Here is an 18,068-nt window from a genome sequence, read left to right as displayed (position 1 = left end):
AAATCATCATTCTGACCTTTTTTTCTCCCCCAGGAAAAGATCAAAGATTTCTTAAAACTGCAAACTAAGGCCCGAGAGTGCTTCCCATGGGGAGAGCAGCGCCCGCGCGTCTTACTTTCTAACGTCCCTGATGTCCTCGTGGCTGGCCGTGTGCAGGGCTCCTTTGTGCAGCCTGTCTAGGCGGAGGGATCTCGGGGAGGAGGGGGGGGATGTTTCACATTTTATCGTTGCCTTGTCATCTCGTACCTCTTCCCGGGAAGCCGGCACCTGCGGGGGAGACGGGGGAGACCAGTGAGTGAGAACCCACCGCGAGCCATCGCGCAGGCCGCACGTGTGCCCATGACCTTCCGTGCCAACCGGGGCTGTGCTGTGGAGTGGTCCTGCTTACGAGCAGCCCCAGGATGCGCCCTGCCTGCCTCTGAGTGCCGCGGGCAGCACGGGCCGGGCGCTCCTCTCCCTGAGGCCTCTGCAGCTCGCGCCCTCCCTCCCCCGAACCCTGCACTGCCACAAGGACAGCCACCGACCCCACGGGGATGGCGGAGACAGGAGCCACACCCCAAACCAGGTCCGTATGAACCGTGGCCAGCCGGGGGGGGGGGGGGGCTCTCCCTGACGGAGTGCTGAGGAGCAACAGCATTCATCCCAGTGCCAGTCAAACCAAGAACGCTGCCATGCAGCACTGACTAGAGCTTCCCGTTGTGGGGGTAAAGGAAATAGCCTGTACCATAATCCATCATTTCTAGTAATGACACAAACCTCAGAGTCCCTAAGGTCAAGTTCAAGGTGAACAGGCACCCACCCTCCCCGCCACATGGGCCTGGCCCCTGTCTTTGGAGGACTAGGTTGTAACCTGAACGTATGCGCAGCTTAGAGACAGCCTGTTCCGCCCAGCGGGGACGCTAGGCTGCTGTCATGACAAGAAGAACCCCTTCAGACTCCCCGTGTGTCTTTCTGAGCTGCACCTGTGCGGCCTCAGGCAGGAAGGCAGGGCTGCAGTCTGGCCAGCACTCTAGCCCCACCGGGGTCCTGACAGGGCTCACACAGATCTGGGCTTTGGGACTGGCTAAGGCACGGCTGGGTCTCATGAGACACGCATGGCAAACCCCTGTGTGAGACTGGGGCAGCAGGGGGTGCCTTGTAACAGGACCTCTGCAGCCGCAGGGATCAGGGACACCCACGGGCGCCGGCGCCGAGCAGAGCTGAGCTCAGGGAAGACACAGCCGTGATGAACAGCTGGATGAGCCCCGTGCCCTCTCCTGAGTTCCCATCACAGTCATCAGACAACAAAAAGCGGTCTTAACTGGTTAGATATGAACAACATAAAACTTAGCAGGGACAGATGGCAGGAACAGGGAAAGATTGCAAATTCAGGTTAAAGCAGTGATTTGTAAAAAACGAAAACAAAAACAAAACAACAACAACAAAAAAGAACAGGATCGGAAGAGAGACATTCTGGGCTGTGCGGACGATGCGGCCAGTGGAGACACAGTTCCGAGTGCCAGCCCACGCTGTGCCACGGTCGGGGCCACACGGCAAGCCCCGGCTGGGCCTGCCCTCCCTCAGCACCCCCAGAGGAAGCACACCCTGCCCGCCACTGGGGTCCAGCACACTTGCACCTCCAGGCCGCTGCAGCGTCAGCTAGAACAGAGAGGTTCCAGGAGAGCCGGAGGTCAGCCCGGCATGCACCAACCACGAGCAGCAGCAGGAGGGCCCCGGGCACAGTGCACGCTGGCCCTGTCTGTGTGACCCAGCACTCTGCATGTAACACCCTCCCAAACCCTCTGAATAAGGCCCTCCAAGAAGCAGTGCGTGGGCTCGAGGGACCACAAGCAACAGGAGCCACTGCCCTGCCTGAGGGTTCAGCAGCATGCCCCTCTTCCACTGGAAAGTCTTGCTCCCAAGAAAACTGCGAAGGCAAGCTGGCAGACTCAGGCTGTGCTGGGCTTGGCTCCGGTGTGGGCCCCCGATCTCTGCAGACCGCGCTCACACGGGCCCAGTCTGTGGCTGGGTCAGGGAGCAGGATCCCATCGTCATCCTGGCGTTAACAGGAGAGAGAGCAGGGCACCCACACCACACCTGAGTCACAAGCCATCATGACAGAACTGGCCCTTAAAGCCAGGAGTGTCACTAAATGGCCACACCTGTCCGCCCAGCAGAGAGGCTCCCCTGGCTGCCGCCCAGCTCCCAACACTGAGCCCCCAACCCTGCAGAGGCGTGGCCCTGGCAGCGCACGGCCCGGCGGGTTTGGGGTCGGGGTGCACACAGTCCAGGGAGCAAAGCACGACAGTTACAAGGAAGACACTCTGGTCAAGGGATCTGTCCCCTGATGCGCTGTACCTTTTCTGAGACTGGGGAGACACAACCTGCGGTCCCCTGTACATAGAAGCCCTAAGCCCCGTGCGGGCCAGGCGGTGGGCAAACCCGTTCGGCACCGCGGCCCCAGCTCGGGACTCCACACCTGAGAAGTGGGGTCATGATACAACCTATGCCTCGCGGGGCTTTGTGTGAGGGCGGCAGGCTCATGGAGCTCCCGGTGCAGCCTGGCACACGGTGGGGGCTCCCTGAGTGCTGCAGCCACAGTCGCGGATGCCAGCGGCGTGAGTCTAAAGCCTATGGCTCTGCTTCACTAGTTTCTTTTTGAAAACTATCATGTCTGGGGCGCCTGGGGGCTCCGTCGGTGAAGCGCGTGCCTCTGCCCCAGGTCATAATCTCGGAGTCCCAGGATCGAGTCCCGCATCGGGCTCCTTGCTCAGCGGGGAGCCTACCGCTCCCCCGGCCTGCTGCTCCCCCTGTGCGCGAGCTCTCTCTCTCTGACGAATAAGTAAGTAAAATCTTCACAAACCAAACCATCATGTCTGGTGGAGCTAAGTACGCAGCGAGCAGGAGACACCCACACGGCACCGGCGACCACCCCGGTCTGGTGCGGTGCCCTGTGAGAACCAGCTGGGCCCCCGAGGGTGAACTGCAGCAGGCTGCAGCGCTGTGGGCCCCGCGGTCTCTGGGACAAGCGCTGTTTCACGGGTCACAGACAAACAGAGGAACGTTCAACTACTAAAAATTTTACCTTTCTACGATGTTTCCTTAAATCACTAGGCTGACAGAGGCATGCAAAGAAATGAAGAGAAATCAGATTTACTGCACACGCTGAAGCTAAAAATTCAAGGACCACAACAGGCAAACATATTAAAAAAATAACAGATCAGATATAAGTGAGTTGAGACTTGTTTAGATCAATGTAACTGGAAATAGAACTTCTTTTCACCATAAATTTAAACATAAGAGGTTATTCAAGATTTACTAGAGAAACGCTATAAATTCTTCCACGGTAACTTACCATGGAAGAATTTCACAGTAACACACACCCCTGATTAAAGTATGGCACCTTGTGTAACACGGGGACTGCCCTGCCATCTGTTCTAAACTGGTCTTGAGTCCGTTTTCCTTACTGAAAAGTGCGCTGCACTTCTACAGTGTGAACCCCACGGCGCAGCTCCTGCCCACCTCCTCCAGCACCCGGCGAACCCACTCTCCGGAAGCACCTGCGGGATCTTCACGTAGAATCCTCACCTAGCACTGATTTCAAGCTTCTCGAAAGTGAGAGCGTTGTTTAGAGCAGGGTGCCCTGTGCCAAGAAACACCGGCGTAACAGCAGAGGCCCGCTGCCTTCTGTGATTCCGTATCCAATGTGGACAACAGCCTACGAAGGCAGAACGCACGCTGCTCGGGAAGCTGACGAGACTTGTAGTCACATATGAGCATCAAAACAGGACTGCGTGCCGTTCGGGTCAGGCTGCTAATCAATCATTCCCTGCTTATTGCCTTAGTTCTTTATATAAGAAGCACTTCGTTTACGAGTGCTTGCGTTTACGAGGCAGCTCTGAGTAAAACACTCCAGATTCACCTGCATCGTGCTCTTTCCCACATCTACTATGCGCGCTGCACATATGCTAAGTGACATGCTAAGGAAAATGTATCCCTGTTGCGGGAAAGAAAAACCCCACTATCTCATGAGAAATGACGACAAAGAAGAAACCACACCCATGAGCCATGACTGGGCGCGTGTACACACACACACACACACACACACAGTGGACCGCAGGGTCACTGCCACCCGAGCATGCTGGGGAGGGCGTTACGGCACGGGGCTGGGTGGACCGAACCCCGGCTGAGGTGGGAGACCGAGGTCTGCCCTCACGGTGAAAACCAAACCAAAGGATGGTACCGGACATCAAAACCAGCCACGGACTGTCAGCCAGCATACAAAAGCACAAAAATGGGGGCAAAAGAAGCATAACTATTTTCTACAACCACTCTTACAAATGCCCTGGAAGGAAGCATGAAACCGCAAATAAAACCCTCAGAGAGTTTAAGATCTGAGCTAATCAGCTAACGATGTGAATGGTAAAGACAGCAGGTGAGACACCACGAGGTGGACTCGTTACCAGGGCAGACACCGCTACAGGGATTCACGGCTCATTCAGTTACACGCTGGTAACGATGCAGCTAAAAAAAAACGGACAGGAGAGTCTGACAGACAGACGTGCGATCGAAGAGCAGAACGCTGTGAACGTGATTTCATGTGGGAAAGAGGCACGCGCTCATGAAACCTAAGCCACACAGGAAAGTTATCAAAGGTACTTCAGAGCTGCACACTTGTCACCAAAAACCGTAGGGTCACAGTGTTTCCAGACCCTGAGGAGCACAGACGCCCTGGGACCTCCCAAGGGCACCGCGGTGTGTGGCTCATGGTGTGGCCGTCCCTGCCTCATGCACAGAGCTGGCATCAAGCACGCGGTCCAGTGCATCATTGAAAGAACCAATTTAAGGTTTCTTTTTTGACCGAATGTCCTATACTCTCCACTTCGGCACCTCTAATGCAAAGGACAGCAGTGACCTCTCTGTAAGTGTGCTACACGCTATGGAGACTATCCATATTACTTCTGTAAAACTGTCTATTCCTAGAAAATAATAATTTTCCCCTTGGAGCTGCTGCGCCCGGCACAGGCCTACGTTGTCCAAAGTTGCACCAGTAAAAGCCCTGATGGGCTCACGACGACACGCTAGGCCGGTCATCGAAATGCCACAATTAACGGGTCCCTGTGCTGAGTGATTACATACTGGCCAGTCTAAAATGTCTCGAGCCTCTGAACGTAACAAGTGAACCTGATTTCCCTCTGGGACAAGACGCCCAACCAAGGCACCTCTGCCGAGTCTGAGGCTGAACTCGGGGGCTGGGGCGCGGGGGCGCAGCCGGCAGAAGGGTCGGCAAATACTCACCAGCGTCATGACCCCCAGTCTGTCCACCTCCCTGGCGGGGCTGTGTGGGCCCCTTCGCGGAGTGGAGCGCCCGCTGTGCGGAGGGGACGGGCCTGTGAGTGTGGATGTGGGGTGTGGGGGGGCAGCACCCCCAGACCGGAACCGGCCCGGGCTGTCTGAAGTGCTGCTGCCCACCTGGCTCGCAATCTCTTCCGCCCGCTGCTCGGTGCTCTCCTTCTCTTCCTGGATCAGCCTGGAACGAAAGCGGAAGCGCGTGGTCAGCCCCTCGCTGACAGGAAGGGCACCCTGGCCGAGTCTGGGGCCCCATGTGACACGGAGCAGCATCGTGGCACACACTGGGCACCTCTGCGGTTCTCTGGCTGTGCTGTTGGCTTCTGGGGGAAGGGACCGAACACCTTCTGCTCCTCCCCCAGATGTCACACAGACATGCTGAGACCGCGACCCTGGAGAGAACGCCCTGGCTAACGGATGTCACAGTGAAGGGCAGTCTCAGAACTCAATTCCTAGGGTAGAATGGAGTAGTTCCATCATCGTGGGACATGTAGGAAGCCCTCACAGGATGTGTCCCCGACCTTCCGAGTGCGACAGCTCTCCTCAGAGACACTCCCGTCTCCAGGGGCCAGGTACCTGATCTCTTTGTTGATGGCGTCCAGCTGCTCCTGAAGCATCATGGCCAGCGTCTGGGCATCGGCCTGCCCACCGGGTGACAGCAGAGCAGCCGAACTGAAGAGAGTGTCCCTGTCGTCTTCGCCATCAGACACATCAACATCACTCTCGAATGCCTGGGCCACGTTTGCCAGCACGCTGGCTTGCTGGGCGCGCTCCCAGTCCTGCTCATTTAGAGTCTGTACCTAAGAAGAGGAAAACGGAGTCTCGCTGAAGACGGAAAGTAGCAGCAGCAGTTATAGGAACTTCAGAGAACTCATCAGAAATTCCACAAGTTTCCGAACAGGAGCCCCAGAGGAACATGGAACAGGCCATGCTTCCAAGCTGCTGACATCTGCAGGGCAAGAAGCAGAATTTTCGGCGCCGGGCGAAGTGGCAGCCTACCGCCGGGAGGGCCCCCACGCGTACCCGAGGTGGACACGTTTCTGTGATATCGTTTACGTGGTGGGACAACCGGCTCAAATACAAAATCTGGAAATTAGAACAGCATCTCGTGGCCAGTCAGCCACGCTCACAGGAAGTAAAAACCCATGAGATCCATGGAGGTTGGGTGCACCTCAGTGATCCTGACGTCTCACCTGTGTCCCCATGCAGGGAACTGGGAACGGCTGGAGTTTCCCGCCCCACTTCCTGAGGCGGAGGGGTGAGAGGACGCGGCACCTGCCCCGGGCAGCAGGGGCCCCACCGTGCTGTCTGCGGGAGCGGGCGCTTGCAGGCACCGCACCTGGGACCGAGTGCACGCAGTCCCGAGCACAGGCGCCAGCAGAGGCTCTTCCTGCCCTCTTCCCTCCATACCAACACTCGTTCCCCCTCTTCAGTCTCGGGGGGTGCTGCACCCCCCACCCCCGGGGACAGCCCCACCTGTAGGCACGAGGCCTGGCCCTCAGTGTACTCAAGGACATCCTTCTGCCCTCTCTCTGGATAAATCAACTTTCTACCGGTTTATTCACATCAGGCTAAAATGAGTTCTCCCTTCTCCCTCCAAACTAGCGGGACAGAAACCACAGAATTTTTACCGCAGGGGTCCTTCCAGCTGCCACTGTGACTTTGCTCCCAGCCAGAGTACAGGCTCCCCGGAAGGCGGGCCTGCTCCGTCTACACATCCTCGCCTCGCAGTGGAGCCTGTCGCAAGCAGGCTCCCCCAGAACTGGTCTCGGCTCGTCAGCTGCCCTTGACCTGTCCCCTCCCCTGAGCACTTGGGGGTTTCCCCCACCTGATGTCATTGCTCTGTCTCCGCCTGTTCTGTCTCCGTCTCCCCAGCTTGTGCACTGGGAGCGCCCAGAGCTCTATTCTTGGACCTCGGGTCTATCCACAGGTGCCCACTTGGTGACTTTACCTTGCCTGTGCCTCTAGATGCCACAAGCGGGTCCTGGTCTCAATCCTTCTCCCCAGTTAAAGCCTCCTCAGGCCCAGACTGGCATATCCAACTGCTCAGCAGACCTGTCCCCTTGGGTGTCCGCTGGGCTTGCTGACCCGTGAGCCAGGCGGAGGCCCCACGCTAGCCTCCACGACCCTGTGGTTCTCACCACCTCAGGAGACAGACTTCCTGTCAAGAGGTCACGTTGCGAGGAACTGAGGCCCCCACTACAGCCAGGCAAGGGCACCAACCCCAGGTGGGTGTTCCAGTGGCCCAAACTCTGGAGACCTAAAGCCAGAAGCACCCTGCTCAACCCTCCTAATTTCAAGGACATTGTAAACTACTGAATGTTCATTTCAAGCCACTATGCACCACAGCAGTGTGTTAAACAGCGGCAGATGATGGACACACGTGCCGCATCTGACTCCACTGGCCGCCCCTCGCCACACCGTGCACGCAGAGGATTCTGCCTCTCGTCCGTCCGTCCGTCCTTCCACACTGCTGCAGCGCCGGGGCTCTAGTATGCCAGGTTGAAACCCGCTCAGGGAGGACGCGGACTCAGAATACAGACCCGTCTACAAAGACACATGCTGCTGACCACGGATGTCTGTAAGCCTCCGAATGTGAATTCTTTGTGCTTAAGGATGAACGTATGTGTTTACCCTTAACGGTTCAGGCCTGTACTAACTGGCGCTGTGCTGTGCTTCACCATAAGTCACACTTCACCCGCTTTCCCACTCTTTAAAAAGAAAAGAAGCCCTAAGAGTAGACTCTGAGCCGGCAAAAGAAGAACAGGGACCAGGGGTGGGGGGCCAGAGACTGTGACCTGTCAGCACTGTCGCTCTGGAAGGGCGTGTCAGTCAGAGGACACGGCAGGTGACACTCAGGGAGGTGTGGGGGTGCTGGGAGCCCACGGGGGACGGAGGTCCTTGCCTTGGAAGGCTCATCTCGCAGAGCAGCCAGACGGCCCTTCTGGGGGCGCCGCAACACTGCACCGCTGCTGTAGGAGTCCGTGGGGCCATCTGCCACAGGGAACCGGAAATCGGGGACACTGCCCAAGTGCGGCCGGCTGAGACAAGGGAGAAGAAGAAAAGGTCGTCACTGGAGGAAAAGTAAACCGCGAGCTCTGTCAGCCAAGCTGGAACCTGTCAGTCGGAAGATGATTTCACCAAAAAAGGCCTCTCCAAGGAGGCTATCTGTTCCCCGTCTCCCCAACAGCCCGCTGCCCATGCCCCACAGAGGGTGCCCCAGCAGGCGCGACACCTGGACGCCCAGGAAAGCAGGGCAGACGCCCCGCACGGGCAGGTGAGCGCGCCACGGCCCGGCGGTCTGAGAGCCGGAGGACAGGTGCACTCTCCAGCTCAGAACCCGCCGCCAGGCCCGCTGTCCTGCATTTCCGCGCCCCCGTCCCCCCGAATGATGAGCAAGCGCACCGACCCGTCACGCTGGCCTTCAACTGCCATCGTCCCACTTGTGCCAAGGCCCACGGTGTGAGGCCTAGCGACCCCAGGGACTCCCCCAGCTGCTACTAGCAGCCGTCTTAGGGCACCGGGGGCAGAAGCGTTCTGAGCCCCCACTCGCGGCTTATGTGCACAGGGTGTGGCGGCACACCCGGTGTTTCTGGTCAGAAGCACAGGCGTGTGTGCAGTCAGGCCGACAGACAGCCCGCGCCCTGGAATGAGCAGTCCCGAGGAAAGGCCGATGGAGCCCGGGGCACCAGAGAGCAGAGCTGCAGCGGGCCGTCAGCGGCTCCCCTCGGCAAAGGCTCTGGAGAGAAACTGGCGAGCAGAGACGAAGGAGTGTGGCAGCCCAGAGCCCGCACGCTTGGCCTCGGCCACGGGTTCACCCCTGTGCCCTGATTCTGGCACGGAGTCCAGTGGCTCCTTGTTCTCTAGGAGAGGAGTGGCTGCCTGCGTTTTCAGAAATCCTTAAGATCCTGGGAGACAGAACCCACTCATGTGATTAGGGTCAACTCAGGAGGGGGCCGCTGGCACCTCCCCACCGTCTGCAGATGGGGCCGCTCGGACGGGCCGCCCCCTCCACTTGTGCTCCACGCACCTCCCTCTGGTTTTTATTTTTATTTTTTATTTTTTTAAGATTTTATTTATTTATTTGACAAAGAGAGATCACAAGTAGATGGAGAGGCAGGCAGAGAGAGAGAGGGAAGCAGGCTCCCTGCTGAGCAGAGAGCCCGATGCGGGGCTCGATCCCAGGACCCTGAGATCATGACCTGAGCCGAAGGCAGTGGCTTAGCCCACTGAGCCCCCCATGCACCTCCCTCTGGTTTTTAAAGGAACGCCTGCGTTCAGTGTGGCCTGAGGGTCCTGCCGGCCACAACCTCCCTTCTCTTCCTCTAGTCGCTGCTTCCCGAAGCTGCCCGCTTACATCCGGCAGTTCGAGGACGGCTCTCTGGGGCCACGGCACAACGCGAGATCGGTGGGAGCTACACGCACGAAACCCTGCGTGTGATGTGGGGTGGCACACGGACCCTCCAGGGGTTACGAGTGTCACCTAATTCCCATCCCCTTCTGCGGCTCACTTCCTCCCGAGCCCGCCACCCTGCATCAGGTTGTATCCCTAAACTGTGTCTCATTGGCCCCAACTGTGTGTGGGAGCCTGTCTGTCACCTCTCTCCTGCTCTGCAACCTAGACGTCTCCTTCTGCTGGAGAAGGTCACGTGGACAAGACGGGGGGGGGGGGGGCTGCACCTGCCGGCCCCCAGCCATCTTTCCAACCCCACCCTCCACGTCCTGCTTGTGCTTTCCGCGACACGTCTGTCCCACAGCGCCTACCAGCCTCTCGTCGGCCACGGAGGGGGGGGGCGGCTCTGCACGAGACCTCTGTTAACACACCCTCCGCCGCACCCATCCCCGGACCACACAGCCGCCTGGGACCCTGGCGGCTCCTCCCACCCTCCATCCTTCACGTTTGCTAGCGCACACAGAACAGGCAGACACACACGGACTCCTGTCGTCCCACCGTCCCACGGTGCCACCCCTCAGGTTTCCACAAGGCCCCTTCCCTTCATACTCCAACCTCCGCCAGCGCGGCGGGCGCCGTGTCCGCCTCCTCACGCACACACCTTCAAGCGGGAGCAGCGCCACTCGCAACCCTGGCCTCCCACTGGCGAGGCTCTCCGTCAGCAAACCAAGAGCCTGCTCTGCGTCCCGATCCTCCGGCGCTCTGCCCCATCTGCGCACACTCCTGCTCCTTCTCGAAGCTCTCCCTCCGGGGCTTCCCCACACAGGGACAGCTTCCGGCTCTGCCTCTCTGGGACTCCACCTTCCCTGAAGCGCACCCCCCTTCCTACATGCAGGCCCCAAGGGGACAGCCACAAGATACCCCCGACCTTCCCGAGAGCCCACGCCTGTGATCGCGGAAACACCGGAGCGGCCTGCGTGCGCCCGCGTCCCGCAGACTGAGGAGGCTCACTCAGCCACCCGGCAGCTCTCGGTCCAGTGCGACTTTCACGTGATGACTTTTTGCCACAATGGGGCAAACAAACCCCCAACAGCTTCGTGGGACTGAAGCCGGCAGGATACAGGGCGACCTGCTCGGCTCCGGGGCCAGCTGACCCCCCCTACAGCCGCTGACTCCAAGCTGTCCCAGGAGACTTAAGGCAACCACACATCATTCTCCTTCAATCCCTTAAAGAACGTGAAAAGCTACAAGCACTAAGCCAAGCCCAGGAACTCAAGGCACCCCTCACAATTCTGGCTGTGCGGCCGCTCCCCAGCAACCCCACCGGCCTTGCGGGGGGCTCACTGCTCCCAGGGGCACAGGGCCCTCCTCTGACACACTAGGCTTAGGCTCCGTCCTCCGGGACCCACACCGTCAGTGCTACACTCTGGGGGCCTGCAAATTCACCCGCCCACGCACAGACTGATCATTCCCTACCTTCTGAACCCCCTCCCACAGCTGGGAGCTTGGCCAAGGACAGGACTCCCAGTCCCTCAGGTGCCCAAACCCAACCCTCTGCTCCCGGTCTGCCACTAAGCGAGCTTCCAGCTCCGCATGACCCAGGAACACTCTTGTGGATGCACATCAGGTCCTAAAACAGGGATGTGTGAACTGGTTCACGTGAGGCCCGTGGCTCCTCCAGCCCGTATTTGCGGTCTGGTTCAGGTCGGACACGCAGTGAGGGGAAGCGACCCTCGCCTCACCCAGAACATCCCCGTGAACTGGTCCGTGTCGTACCCGTGATGAAGGGACGCGCCTCTCAGCCGCGTTTGGTCTAACTCCGCTCTCAGCGCCTCCACGTTGAGGACAAGCTGATCCTACAAGAGAGCAGAGGGCATCGACTGCGGCCACCTCTTGCGGGACTCGAAATGACAAGAGACTCTGTGACAACAGACTCTTAACCCGGAGCCCACGCTGCTGGTCGCCAGAGGGGAGGCAGCCGGGCAGGTGTGGCATCGATGAACAGGGTGAGGAGGGGACACGCAGGAGCTTCCAGTTCGCGATCCGTACGTCACGGGGGTGGAAAGTGTGGCCCAGGAGACACGGCCAGTGATCCCACAGACACTCGTGGGGATGGGACATGACCGCAGCGGTGGTGCACACCGAGTGACGTACAGACTCGAGAGTCTGTGCGCTGTATACCCGCAACTGTCCGAACCCTGCAGGTTAATGAGGCGCCAATTAAAAAGTAGAGAAAAGTGACTTGTGTCACACGTGGTCACACGGGCTCACGACCACAGCAGGGTGTCTATAGCGGTCATGAACACCCAACGTTTAATTTCAAGCAAGTGTTCTCCAAGAGTCCTTAGGTCAACAGGAACACTCGGGTCACCAAATTACCTTCAACCCTGGCAGACAGAGCAGTGAGCTCTCAGTCACAGCCAGCCTTTAGAGGAGAAACACCAGACCGTGAACGATGACTAACTTTGCAGCAAGAAGTGGAACTTTCTGGGTGGTGGGGAGAGCTGGGCCCGCGCTCTACTGCGCAATCTCCTGTTCTTGTCTTGCTTGGGGCGTCCGGAGCCCAGCCTTGCTTCTGTCCACGCAGAACAGCGCGGGAAGCCGACAGAAGTCTCAGGGCACCCAAGAGCTCACTAGCCGCGCTGTCCCCCCGCATCGGCCGCACCGCCCGCATTGCTTCTCCTTATGGCTGTAAACGCGGCTGCGAGCAAACGTTAGGTGACCCCGGTGCCTCCCGCTGACCTCCCATTGGCCAGCACCGCACCACATGAGAGGTTTACAGGAACATTTCCACTTCTAAATGGACCAGAAAGGACTGGAAACCTTCACTGAGCTGTAGAGCTCAGGGCAGCGGCCCCAGTAGCAGCCCCCAGATCGGCTCTGCTCCTAGCCCGGTGGACCCCCGAAGAAGTCAGAGAGGAAAGTACCTTATCGTGTTGTGCCTCTTCTAACTGCTTCTTCGCAGTTTCAACTTCTCGCAACAGAGAATTCTGAAAAAGATGCAGACGGAGCTTTGGTGCTGGTTCTTGAAAATGTCCCATGCGATACAGTATGGCCACACTTTTGTGTAAAATAATACGGTACCACAGAAAAGGAACGGGCCACAGGACCACGCCTATCAGCAGGCCACCTGCCCACAGAGCAAAGCGGACAATGACGTCATATAACAGCATGTAACAATATGTTCGCATCAAATCTCTTCACTGATCGATTCTCTAAACGGACAAGCTCGTGGAGTAAGTTTTTTAATCAGTTGAAGCAGTTTGTACTAGCTTCTAGGCTTTGTAATTCACCAGTCACTTGGGAATCCTGACATTAAGTGTCAAATGTATAATTCAAATCTCAGATAAAAATATTCCTACACTAGGGTTGGCCCATAGGTGCGGTAACTGCCCTACACAGTAATAATGAGTTTCATTATGGGTTCTACGTAGAACAAATGTGTCATGTAATCAGCCGTGATCACTGGTGTCTCCGAGATGAGCGTAATCCAAGTGCCAACCTTAGGAAAGATTCTGGGCCCAACCTGAGGGAGGCGGCTGTAGCCAGAACAGGCTTTATCAAGCCGGAATCCAAGTGTCGCCACCAGAGTTTCTCTGACATAGGTTCTAGGACGCGCCTGCATCCAGTTACAGCTCGAGCACTTCCATGATGACAGTAAGAGCCCAGGCTCAGACTTTTTCCAAACCAGATGAAAAGAGAGAAGGCAGGAGATGAAAAAGGAGAATGTCTGTCTTTGGCGGATTAAAGCCCTTACGGAACACTGGGCTCCTACAGTGCCATCTTCCCAAGCGGGACAGAAATTCGTCCCTGAGCAAGAGCATCACGGCTGAGGGCAGAACACAAAGTTTCGTGCAGGGCTGGTGGATGAGGCCACATCTGGCCACTGCCCGGTGCTAGAAATTAAGGGTCCCTGGCACACGGCACACCCACTTGTCCCCTACAGTCTGTGGCTGCTTTTGTGCTAATTACTGACAGCAGGTGGTTATTTTACACAAGTCTACACAAGTATTTGCAATTAGTAAAAGCCTCCGATCCCTACAATTCTGGCCCTTTACAGACCCAGTTTACAGACTCCTGCTCCGGATGGAGAGTTAATACCCATGGCAGGCGAGGACAGGATGCTGGCAAGTCCGTTCAGTGAGTGGGTCAAGTCTGTCCTGTTTCCACGTCAGAGAATAACTCCTGTCTCCGCTACCGGCTGTCACCTGCCATTCTGCACTAGTCCCCAGGAGCAGAATGGGAGCGCTCTCCTGTGGAGGGCGGGAGCCCCCCGGCCATGCTCGTGATGTCCCACCTTGTCCTCCAGAGCGGCCATTCTCTCCTTGAGATGGAGCTGAAGCCTCTCGTTGGATTCCGAAAGAAGCTTGTCCACTGTGTCTGACAGACGCTTGTTATGCTCCTCATTCATTTTTTCTCTCTGTCTCGCCTAAGACCGAGGAAACAAAAGATTACAAACTCCAAGGAAAGGTAGGACCCATAGTTTGGCCACTGCAGACACTGCTGCTCTAAATACCGGGTGCAGGTGCCCCTTCGAGTCACTATGTTTGTAGCTTTTGGATGAACACCTAGTAGTGCAACGGCTGGGGCGCAGGGTAGCTCTGTTTTAAACTTCCTTTTAATTTACTGTTTCCCAGAGTGGCAGCGCCAGTTTGCATTCCCAACATCGACAGACAAATGAACAGAGAAGATGTGCTGTGTGTGTAGACAATGGAACGGTACTCAGCCACCAAAATGAATGCAATCTCGTCCCTTGCAATGACGTGGACGGAACTAGACAGAGGGTATTATGCTAAAGGAAATAAGTCAATCAGAGAAAGACAAATACCATATGATGTTACTCATGTGGAATCTAAGAAACAAAACCGATAAACACAGGGAAGGGAGGGAAACACAAGACGAAATCAGAGAGGGCGACAAATCACGAGAGACTCCTAACTCTAGGGAACAAACTGATGGCTGCTGGGGGGGGTGGGGGGTGCTGGGGTGACTGGGGGACAGGCATTACGGAGGACAGGAGATGGAGAGAGCACTGGGTGTTACATGCAACTGATGAATCACTGAACTCCACCTCTGACACTAATAATACACTATAGTGTTAACTAAACTGAATTTACATTGAAACATTTTTAAAGAAGAATAAAGGGTGTGATCAGTGTTTCCAAAATGCCACAGACTAATGGCGTGACTCACTCGCGCGCTGCCCTGGGCGGGTCCGTCCCACTGCCACCCTCGGGGCACTCGGGCACCAGCACGGACATATCAGTGCAGAGAAACGCAGGGACAAGTCCCCAAGACCATTAATTAGAAGGTTTTTGTTAAAGCACTCACAGGGCTGCAGGCCCGTCAGGAGTTACTAACAGATGACTCGGGAGGCAGATTTACATGCAGGAACTGGCGTATTTTTAAGGGGATCAGCTTATCTACACACGCGGGAAGGAATTTTCCTGTGTGTAAACAGAAGCTTGGGTCTGGATTTGGGGTAGGGGGGAGGTTGAACCAATTTACAAAGCAAAAGTTTAAAAAAAACCCACTTTGGAGAAAACTTCAGCGGCAACAGAGACTTGCAGCTGCTTTTCTGTCTGTTCGTACTTCGCCTAAATGTTCTATAATGAAAATTTATGTTCAAAGATTATGACTAATTACCTCAAGGAATTTAAGAACGTAGTAACAAAGTTGATAGTCTGTGTTTGCCAAACCATCACCCATTTCCTGGTTTACAGAGCTTGTGCTGGCCCCTATCCTGAAGGAAGACAAGACCTAAGGCGTGGGAACAGGAAGTGCTCAGGGCGGCAGTCGGGACAGTGTCCGAGAGCATCACCTGAGTTGGGGACAGGGCTCAGCAGGTTCTCCCGGGCAGAGGGGACAGGGCGGAGAGAGGGCTGTCCAGGCGTGCCGCCCATGTAGGAGGAGTGGGCCCACAGAGACTGGACAGCCGCGTCAAGTCCTCTGTGCTGGCCTCCTCGTCTCTACAGCATGGGTGCTGGCACCTCTCTTCTTGCCAGGATGAAACAGCACAGAGAACCCCGCCGCGCACACAGCAACTACGAAATGACCCCACCCCACCCCACCCCACCCCACCCCACAGAAAGGAAGCAGTGGTTGAGGATTTTTAAAGCAAAACAGCAGAAAAGTTGGCTTTGAACGGCCTGAGCTATGAAAGAACTCCCATCTCCACACGTGTCCTTTCCGATGACAACCCAGGCCCAAGAAGCAGTGAGTCCATCCCCGAACAGCTAAAGTCTAACCCTCTACCAGGCGAGCGTCTGCCCGTGTGCACGTGTGTGTGTGTGATATGCCGGCCAGGGCTGCCTAAGCGACAGTCCTGTGGCCAGAGACAGAATTCTCACTTCCGGGGGCGCCTGGGGGGCTCAGCTGGTTAAGCCTCTGCTTTTGGGTCAGGTCATGATCTCAGGGTCCTGGGATTGAGCCCTGCATCGGGCTCTCTACTCAGCAAGGAGCCTGCTTCCTCCTCTCTCTCTGCCTGCTTCTGTGCCAACTTGTGATCTCTGTCAAATAAATAAAATCTTAAAAAAAAAAAAGAATCCTCACTTCCCATGAGCTTGTGTGTGATCTTTGGCAGCCCCTGGCCAGGCACATATGCTTCTGGTGAAAACAAAATCTGATGGCCTTGAACTGCCGGCCTACGGCTAGGGGCCAGCTGACTGGGGCCGTGGCCTGGTTGGCTTGAGTTTCTCCACACGGACACATGAGCAACTCCTCCAGTGAAAACTCTCTGGGGATTCAGCAGATGCGCTCCCCTCCCTACCACAGCTCAAGGACGGTCGTCCTCTTCTCAGGAGAGCTATCCTGGCCGGTGCCTTTATGTCTTGAGTGAGACTTCAGGACTTGAGGATCAAGGTCAGGCCCGTGACCTGACTTCGGGACCTCAATGTCATGGCCTAGGCGAGCAGACTAATCCTCTAGGAGCCAGCCAGCACCTGCAGTTTGGCTGAGGGGCACCTGTGAGATCCCACCTGCACGCGGAGCAGCTCTCCTGATGAGCCAGCGAGAGCGGTGGGACATGGGGTCCCTGCACCCCAGCAGCACTGCCCCGGGGCACCGGTCTTGTCCCCCGCCACCAATGCTGACGTGACATGGTCTGTGAGAGGGGTGCACCCACCAGCAGACAGCTGGCAGAGGAGGCCACAAACTCTACACCTGATGGAGTCAAGAAGGGGACCAGTGTCTGGGTGGGGAGAAGCGGGAAACAAGGCGCCCCCTCCCCCAGCAGCGCCCGGCGCGCAGCCTGTGTGCCCAGACACGCACCCGCTGCAGCTCCTGGTTCTTCTCCTCCAATTGGGCCTCCATCTGCCGGAGCCTCTCCTCGATGTTGCCGTGCCTCTCCTCGGCCTGTTGGCAAAGACACCGTCAGCCCCACGCACGGCCCCATCCGTGCCACATGCTGTGCACCAGCCGGGACAGCCACAAGCGCGACATGCTCTGTGCAGGGCTCACATACCGCCGGGCGGGGTGGCCTCTCCTCCCGCCCGGATCGCACTCCGTGCGGCCGTACGCGCCGCAGCGCCAAGCACCAGGCCACCGAGGCCCAGCCGGGCCACTGCCGGCCTCTTCCCGTGCAGAGGGGCCTCCCCGCAGCCCGGCCCGGCCGGGGGCTGTCTCCCGGGCTCGCTCAGCACAGACAGCAGGAAGCGGCAAGCAGCAAGGAGCCGCGCACGCGCTACCTTCCTAAGCTGGGAAGTGAGTTCGAACAGTCTAGCTTCCTTAGCGGCACAGCTTCCCGAAGACAAGAGGTCAGGCTACAAGGCCGACCAGGGACAGAAGCGATGACAGGGGGAGAAAAGAAACGGAGACTTAACACGCAGATCACAGAGGAGAGGAAAGGAGAGGCTGTTACAAGCTGGTAGCCACGAGCCTGCTCTTAGGCAGGGTCCTGTAAGCCCCTGATACCGTCTGCCCGAGCCAAGGGCAGCCTTCGAGAACAGCACCTGGGACCGTCCTGCCCCCTTCTCCCCGGGGCCCCCACAAATTGGAGCCAGGTGAGACGTGAGGACTGGCGGGCGCTCCCTGTGGGCTCCCTCGGCAGGGGGCACGCGACCGCGCTCTGCCTGCTGGGTGCCTGCGCCCCGGGAGGCCGGGCTGCTCTCTGGGATTTGTGCTTCCTCTTCCCACGCGGACCCCCCGACCTCAGCAGCCACCACATCACGACTGGACACTGTGTCCTTGCCGGCTGGCGCCCACCTCCCACCACCGAGGACGCCGAGGATTGGGTGGCAGGGCTGTGTCGCCCACGTGCCGGCCCGCTCTCTCTCAAACCCGTGAATGAGTTAAAGAGTTCGGCATTATATACTTATTTGGATCACCTTCAAAAGAGAACAGGATTTCC

At 57.5% G+C, this 18,068-nt stretch overlaps 1 protein-coding gene across 4 annotated transcripts in view; it reads right to left on the bottom strand.

Moving 5' to 3' along the window:
* PPFIA1 (PTPRF interacting protein alpha 1) overlaps window positions 1-18,068 on the bottom strand; it is a 67,913-nt gene that overhangs the window by 23,586 nt on the left and 26,259 nt on the right. For 2 of the 4 annotated variants that reach the window (XM_059150570.1, XM_059150568.1), the window contains 10 exons: window positions 17,407-17,481; window positions 16,991-17,074; window positions 14,019-14,150; window positions 12,649-12,711; window positions 11,498-11,577; window positions 8,226-8,369; window positions 5,905-6,120; window positions 5,278-5,509; window positions 3,065-3,094; window positions 116-267 (listed from right to left, as the gene is read on the bottom strand). In XM_059150570.1, coding sequence (XP_059006553.1) covers window positions 116-267; window positions 3,065-3,094; window positions 5,278-5,509; window positions 5,905-6,120; window positions 8,226-8,369; window positions 11,498-11,577; window positions 12,649-12,711; window positions 14,019-14,150; window positions 16,991-17,074; window positions 17,407-17,481 — 1,208 coding nt within the window. The remainder of the gene's footprint in view (window positions 1-115; window positions 268-3,064; window positions 3,095-5,277; window positions 5,510-5,904; window positions 6,121-8,225; window positions 8,370-11,497; window positions 11,578-12,648; window positions 12,712-14,018; window positions 14,151-16,990; window positions 17,075-17,406; window positions 17,482-18,068) is intronic. The other 2 variants (XM_059150569.1, XM_059150559.1) reach the window with 2 other exon arrangements.

This window comes from Mustela lutreola, chromosome 1 (assembly GCF_030435805.1).
Source record: "Mustela lutreola isolate mMusLut2 chromosome 1, mMusLut2.pri, whole genome shotgun sequence".
Classification (NCBI taxonomy): domain Eukaryota; kingdom Metazoa; phylum Chordata; class Mammalia; order Carnivora; family Mustelidae; genus Mustela; species Mustela lutreola.
Note: the sequence above shows the minus strand (reverse complement) of the source record. Positions and strands in the feature narration are given on the sequence as shown.